Here is a 7,500-nt window from a genome sequence, read left to right as displayed (position 1 = left end):
ACGTCGAGATGTAGAGAAGTTCCTTGAAAGTCAGAATCCAATTGCAAGACCCGTGACTCGGTACGAGCGAGCGACAACGATCTAAATGGGATTCTCTATGCACAGGCTTATTTCGATGGCGTATGGTCAGATCGGTATGATCCAGGCAGCCGCCGGTTTCTTCGTCTACTTCGTGATCATGGCTGAGAACGGGTTCCTGCCTCTGCATCTGTTCGGTATCCGGAAAATGTGGGACTCGAAGGCTATCAACGATCTCCGTGACAGCTACGGCCAGGAATGGGTAAATTTCAAGAGAAATACCTCCATAAAGTTTCCTCCGTTTCTCTCTCGGATGATTGGAAAGTTCGAGCGACTTCAGCCATGATTTCACTTATATGTATATTCTGATTGTCTCTTTCGGCAGACGTACAGGGATCGTAAGACGCTGGAGTTCACCTGCCACACAGCCTTCTTCGTTTCGATCGTTATCGTCCAGTGGGCCGATTTGATCGTTTGTAAGACGCGACGTAACTCCATCATCCACCAGGGAATGAGAAACTGGGCCCTGAACTTTGGTTTAGTGTTCGAGACCGCCCTCGCCGCGTTCCTAAGCTACACACCCGGCATGGACAAAGGTCTCCGCATGTTCCCTCTCAAGTGAGTCTCACATGCGTCTGTTTTCCTTAAACCTCTTGCGCTGGAATAACGTGCCACGCACGTCGAGAATCTTTTGTCCCAAAATTGCAATATTTCCTCGGTTTGAAGTATATTGAAATATAATCCAAGGCAAAACAGATAATTAATTTATTACTTCTCAATAATTTCTGTCCAGTGATATAATACTGACGAGTTCAAAACAAGAAAGCGACAAATTATTATGTACGGTTCGGTCACTCGTTATGGTCCGCAATCAGTTGCCAGCGCAAGTTGTTAAGGAAGCCTTAACCTCTTGCGCTGGAATGACGTGCCACGTTTGTCCCAAAATTGCAATATTCCCTCAATTTTAAGTATATTTAAGTATAGTATAATATAATCCAGGCAAAGCAAATAATAAATTTATTACTTCTCAATAATTTCTGTCCAGTGATATCATACTGACGAGTTCAAAAGAAGAAAGCGACAAATTATTATGTACGGTTCGGTCACTCGTTATGGTCCGCAATCAGTTGCCAGCGCAAGTGGTTTAAGGAAGCCTTAACCTCGTGCCACGCACGTCGAGAATCTTTTGTCCCAAAATTGCAATATTCCCTCAGTTTTAAGTATATTTTAGTATAACCCAGGCAAAACAAATAATAAATTTATTACTTCTCAATAATTTCTATCGAGTGATATCACACCGGCGAGTTCAGAAGAAAGCGACGAATTATCGTGTACGGTTCGGTCACTCGTTATGGTCCGCAATTAGTTGCCGTTAACCTCTTGTGCTGGAATAACGTGCCACGCACGTCGAGAATCTTTTGTCCCAAAATTGCAACATTTTCTCAGTTTTAAGTATATTGAAATATAATCCAGGCGAAGCAAATAATAAATTCATTACTTCTCAATAATTTCTATCCAATGAATATCATACCGACGAGTTCAAAAGAAGAAAGCGACGAATTATCGTGTACGGTTCGATCACTCGTTATAGTACGCAATTAGTTGCCGTTAACCTCTTGCGCTGGAATGACGTGCCACGTTCGTCCCAAAATTGCAATATTCCCTCAGTTTTAAGTATATTTAAATATAATATAATATAATATAATCCACGCAAAGTAAATTTATTACTTCTCAATCATTTCTGTCCAGTGATATAATACTGACGAGTTCAAAAAGAAAGCGACAAATTATTGTGTACGGTTCGGTCACTCGTTATGGTCCGCAATCAGTTGCCAGCGCAAGTGGTTTAAGGAAGCCTTAACCTCTTGCGCTGGAATGACGTGCCACGTTTGTCCCAAAATTGCAATATTCCCTCAATTTTAAGTATATTTAAGTATAGTATAATATAATCCAGGCAAAGCAAATAATAAATTTATTACTTCTCAATAACTTCTATCCAGTGATATCGTACCGGCGAGTTCAAATGAAGAAGAAAGCGACGAATTATTGTGTTACGGTTCGGTCACTCGTTATGGTCCGCGAACCAGTTGTCCAGCGCAAGGGGTGCTGTTAAAAAACCAAAGAAAGTCGTCGACAAACTGTTTTCCAACGTGAAATTTGACTCGCGGTTATTTTACATTTCACCCTTTCTGATGGCTATTAACGATAAAGTGAACCGTCGTGAAACACGCAGATTTTCATGGTTTCCCGTTAGTTAGGGAGTTGAGAACTTGAAGCAACAAATAAAGATTCAAATGATGATCAGTGATGTTAGTGTTCAGAGTTAGTGTAAATACGTGTGTTGTGGTATTTCAGATTCGTCTGGTGGCTGCCCGCCCTTCCCTTCATGTTCGCCATCTTCATCTACGACGAGACGAGACGATTCTACCTCCGCCGGAATCCAGGAGGCTGGCTCGAGCAAGAAACTTACTATTAAACGCGATGGAGAATTTAATCATACACGCAGAGCGCGCGCGCAAGAGTTACAAGAGCGAGAGATGCAGAGAGAATGATGAGAGAGAAAGAGAGAGTGAGATATGCATATTACCCACGCAAATATACACAGAGAGAAACTAATAAGTAAAAAAGAAAAAAAAACAGAACAAAAAAAAACCGGATATGCGAAATAAAACCGGAGAGAAGGAGGAATATAGTGAAACAACCAAAAAACAAATGGCGAGAAGAGAGGAAGAGAAGAGGAAGATGAGAGATCACTCACGTTAAATACACACACAAACACACACACACATATATATATGTGTATATATATATAAAAAATATATATATATATATATATATTTTATCATGGGGCGTGCTATTCGGGTCTAATCGTACTGTCGCGTGATGACGAGATTATTTTAGATGGGGATAATTCGCATCAGCTGGAGCCGAATCGTCGAACGAAAACCATCGCCACTCAGTCATTACAATATAATAGAGTGTCTTGCTGTTGTTTCGTCGAAGAAACAAAGAAGAAAAAAAAAAAAGAAAAAGAAACGCTTCTCGCGTGGGAGTAGACAAAACGTGGCTTGCGAGAGCACTCTCATTTTAGATGTTTGCGCAAAGTACAAAACGAGAACACGAAACGTGTAAGGGAAGAGGATAAATGTGGGAAGAACAGGTGTACGACGAGAAAAAGATAGAGAAAGGGGAAGAAACGTTCGTCGTTCTGGCTCTGCGAGTTGCTTGCACGCGCGTGCCGGTGTATCATTAAAACAGAGAGAGAGAGTGAGATCGTCGTTCGAGAAACATCGAAAGAATCGACGAAGACAACAACAAAAATAAATAAATAAATAAATAAATAAAATAAAAAGGGTTCTACGAGCAACGTCGTCGGGAAGATTTGAAGCTTCCGGGTACACACACGTCTGAAACGAATTCACGAGGATTATGAGGGTCTGGCGCTGCCATCGGATTATCGACGAACGTATCGAGAAACAAGAAAATGAACGCAGTAGGGCCTAAGACACACACAGAGCGTAAGAAGGAAAATGAAAACAATAAAAACGGCGTAGGACGGGAGTCACCGAGGAGGCGAAAGAGAGAGACTGTGAAGTATGAAGAGTACAAGCCCGGCCAGTAGGACACCCGTGTATCTTTTTGGCAACGGAGGGATACTGAAAAAATGGCGACAAATCGTCGGATAACGCGCACGTCCGCATGAACGTCGACGGGTGTACGACATGAATGAACCTTTTTAGAGGAGAGAAAAAAAGAAACAAAAAAAAATTAAAAAGCGGATAATTTAGCATCGATGGAGCATTCCGTAGACGTCTTGTGATATCAGAGAAAAAAAAAAAAAATATTCATATAGGCATCCCGTTAAGTAAAAGGAGCAAAGATCACTGCGCTAGATTGGCACACCCTTGTTAAGAGTTTAAAAGAAAAAAAAAAAATTAAAAAATGCAATGTAGTCACGGTATAAAAAAAAAAATAAATAAATAAATAAGAGCGGTATTATAAATGTTACATTGATGCAGAAGTTTAAGAATCGATGACGAGAATATCATTCGCAGTCGAAGCACACGAAAGAAAAAAACGTATTTACAGATAGACGTCTCGTGACACCTAACAGTCTTAAATAGAAACTTCTTAATTGCTAATTAAAGGAAAAAAAAATAATAATAATGATGAAAAAAACGAGAAAATCAGTACGCTAGATTGGCACGCCCTAGAAGTTATTCATACGCGACAGAGAGAAAAAGAGAGAGAGAAAGAAAGAGAGAGAGAGAGAGAGAGAGAGAGAGAGAGAGAGAGAGAGAGAGCGACGGAGAGGGAGCAAGCGAGAGTATGTGTGTGCGTGTGTGTATGTGTGTGTGAAAGAGAGAGAGAATAAGAGAGAGAGAAAATAAATAAAAAAAAAGAACCTTAAAGAAATTTAAAAAATGATGAAAAAACAGCAAAAAAAAAAAACAAAGAATAAGAATACAGAAATAATGAAAGCGCGTTTACAGTACTCATTATTATTCTTATTACAAGTAATGTCGTTCGGTTTGAGTCTTTAAAATCCGAGTAGCTATCGAAGAAGCCAGAAGTCGCATCGTGTAGATATTCTAGTAGTTTGTGAGTCTCTGTATGAGAATCGCTACGCGATAGAGAAACGGGCCAGGCATGGACTACAAACGGAACAAAAGGAAAAGAAAAGACGAAAGGAAGAGGTAAAAGAAGAAATAGACGCGCGGGGGCGAGCACGGGGAACGAAGGCAGTATAGTAACTATCGACCGAATCACTATCAACGGATCTTACGTATCAAGATACATATAACGTCGATAAACGAAGAAACAAAGAAGAAGACAAACACAGTCAGAATAGAGAAGATATACGTTGTTGTAAATCGCGCGCGAGTAAAATGGTAAAGCGGTGGCCGCGGCTCTGGTAGGCCATTGAACTGGACGACCTGCGTGCCATCGCACTAACCGGCGAAACTGGACAAAAATGAATTACGAAAATGTTATTAATTAAAGTAAGAAAAGGAAAAAAAGAGATGGCGAGCTAAGTAGACATTGCGAGAATTTAAAAATAGTCGCGCAACTGTGGGGGCTACGATAGTCGAGGTAAGGGGATATTAAAAAAAAAAAAAAATGCTAATAGAGGATGATAACGACGTAGAGGAAGCACAGAGTAAAAAAAAAAAAAAAAGACGGAACCGAGAAAAAAATGCAAGCAGATGAAAAAACGCAGTTAAAAAAAAAAAAAGACATTCTTACTTAGGCGAAACTAAAAAGTAAAGGGAAAAAAAAAAGGTATAAATTCATTCTCTTAGTTTCTTCATAGGTTTAAAAAAAAGAAAAAAAAAAAGAAAAAAAAAACGCCAGCGGGACAGCTCGCTATAAAATCATATTTGACCCCCGAACGCAGAACGCCCTGTACCACTAACCCGCGGTCTGTCGTGTGTATGTGTGTGTCAGTATCGAAACAACGCCCCCTCGAGTTCTTTTTAGGAGCAACAACAAGCCATCGACAGCAACACGAAAAAAGAAAAATTTAGAAAAAAGAAAAAAAAGAGAAAAAAAAAAGTGAACAAAACGAACGAAGGTGACTTAAAATGCCTGCCACGCGACTTTTCGGGCCGGGACGATCCGAGACGTGCGATCATATCAGGTCTTGTTTCGAGCTTCTTCGATGTGAAAAGAGAAACACACCAAGCATACCGGGTAGAAAAAAAAAAAGGAAAAAAGAAAAACGTTAGAATTGAAGTTTTCGTTTCTCTTCTTTCGTCTCTTTTTTTTTTTTTTTTTTGTCGATTTTCAAGATCCTTGTTGCTCGCTTTCGCGGCTTTTCGATGTGTACGCGCGCGCGCGCATGTGCCGGCAACGTTAGTGAAGAGGGCGCTTCGTTTCGAGTTTCGAGCGGAGAATCCGGGGGGGCGAAGCGTTAAAGTAAGTGGCAAACTATTTAGCTTGTCGACTAAATTTCATCGTCGTTTGCCAAACCTGACCCCGAAAAATCAACGAACAGCCTCGGCGTGTCTGCCACGTTCTCTGGTTCCTCTGGTTCTGCACGAATCAAAAGGCGAACGGACCGTCGAGGATTCAGGTAGACGAAGGGTGACGCTCGCTCGGCGGCCCTGGCCCCAAAACTACCCTAAGTGTTCAATAGTCGAGGTGTTCTCGAGGTGCCGTACACGCGCAACACGTTCTTCGCTCGCCAATTTCCCCCCGAATTTTCACCATGTTCGCGAATCGAAGAAAAAGACCCAATATATCCCTCGCGGGTTACGACGTTCCTCCAGCCCTTCCGATGAATTTTCTCTGTTGTGCGCGCGAAGGGCTGGTTGAATTTACTTGGCCCCTCCATTCACGTAAAAACACTACGTTGAATCTTGACTTTCTCTCCAATTCAATCGAAAAATTCGGTGGGAGCCGGCGAAAACTTTAACCGAATCGTTTTTTGAGACACGTGGATCGTCACTCGAATCCAATACCGACAAACTCCTTGAAAGGAACCGGAACAGGAAAGAGAAAGAGAGAGAGAGAAGCGAGAAGGAGAGCAGCAGTGTACCGTTGCGCGTTGCTCGTCGAACTCGGACTTGGATTACAGCCCGATAAAAAGAAAAAAAAAAAAAAATACACGAAATGTTCACATAGGGAAAAAACAAAAAAAAAAAACGTCCCCAGTTTTCTTCTTCTCCAACGCGGAGAAGTAAGATGCTCGAAAAATGGAAAAGGAAAAAAGAAAAAATAAAAAAATAAAAACGAATCAGCCGTTACAGTGCTAGGTGTTGAGAAGCAGAGAGTTGTTCAATGTTACTCCAATTAATTCCGTTTTCGTGGTGTTTTTTTTTTCTTTTTTGGTTTCGCGTTGCGGGACAGTGTGTACCGATAGCTCCGTGTGTCTGTATGTGTGTATGTGTGTATGTGGGCGCGTGTGTTGTTCGAGAAAGATCGATCATTCCTGTCACAACGAAATCGAACAGAAGAACAAAAAGAAGAGTAGAAAAGAGAGAGAGGAAAAGAAAAACAAACCAAAAAAAAAAAAAAAAAAAAAAAAAACAAAAAAAAAAAAAAAAAAAAAAAAAATGGAAACCGATTTGCCTTCAGCAGATCCCCGTGTTTCTCGAGATAGGACGCGAACGAAAAGAAGAGAAATAGAATCGGAGAGGAAAGAAAGACGGACGAGTGATAGAGAGGTACAAGCATGGCGGGAGGGGGGGAATGATGCATTGGCCCATTCGTTTCAATGAAATCGCTCCCGACGTGGATGCCGGAGCTGGATCGGAGGATCCGTGGTTTGTCGACAGGGTGTTCCGTGCCCGGGGGGCGTAGGAGCCCAAAAAAAATGCTTTGCCGTCGTGCGCCTCTTTACTTTAGGCTAATAATTTAAACATTAATAATATAATAATAATAATTATAATATAATACATGTTACAATAAGATATTATTAGATGTAATTATTATATATGGTTTAGTCTAGATCGTGTTGTTGAAGAAAAAAAAAAAAAA

General features: G+C 40.9%; 1 protein-coding gene across 5 annotated transcripts in view; it reads left to right on the top strand.

Annotated features, from left to right (window-relative positions):
* The window catches only part of LOC122533905 (sodium/potassium-transporting ATPase subunit alpha), a 93,604-nt gene extending 86,632 nt beyond the window's left edge, over positions 1 to 6,972 (top strand). For all 5 annotated transcript variants that reach the window (XM_043664053.1, XM_043664052.1, XM_043664051.1 and 2 more), the window contains 3 exons: positions 106 to 280; positions 404 to 636; positions 2,374 to 6,972. In XM_043664053.1, coding sequence (XP_043519988.1) covers positions 106 to 280; positions 404 to 636; positions 2,374 to 2,494 — 529 coding nt within the window. In that variant the 3' untranslated portion in view covers positions 2,495 to 6,972. The remainder of the gene's footprint in view (positions 1 to 105; positions 281 to 403; positions 637 to 2,373) is intronic.
* The last annotated feature ends 528 nt before the right edge of the window (positions 6,973 to 7,500 follow it).

The sequence above is a fragment of the Frieseomelitta varia genome, unplaced genomic scaffold (assembly GCF_011392965.1).
Source record: "Frieseomelitta varia isolate USP_RPSP 00005682 unplaced genomic scaffold, Fvar_1.2 scaffold_560, whole genome shotgun sequence".
In the NCBI taxonomy this organism is placed as follows: domain Eukaryota; kingdom Metazoa; phylum Arthropoda; class Insecta; order Hymenoptera; family Apidae; genus Frieseomelitta; species Frieseomelitta varia.
This window is presented reverse-complemented; position numbering and strand designations above follow the sequence as displayed.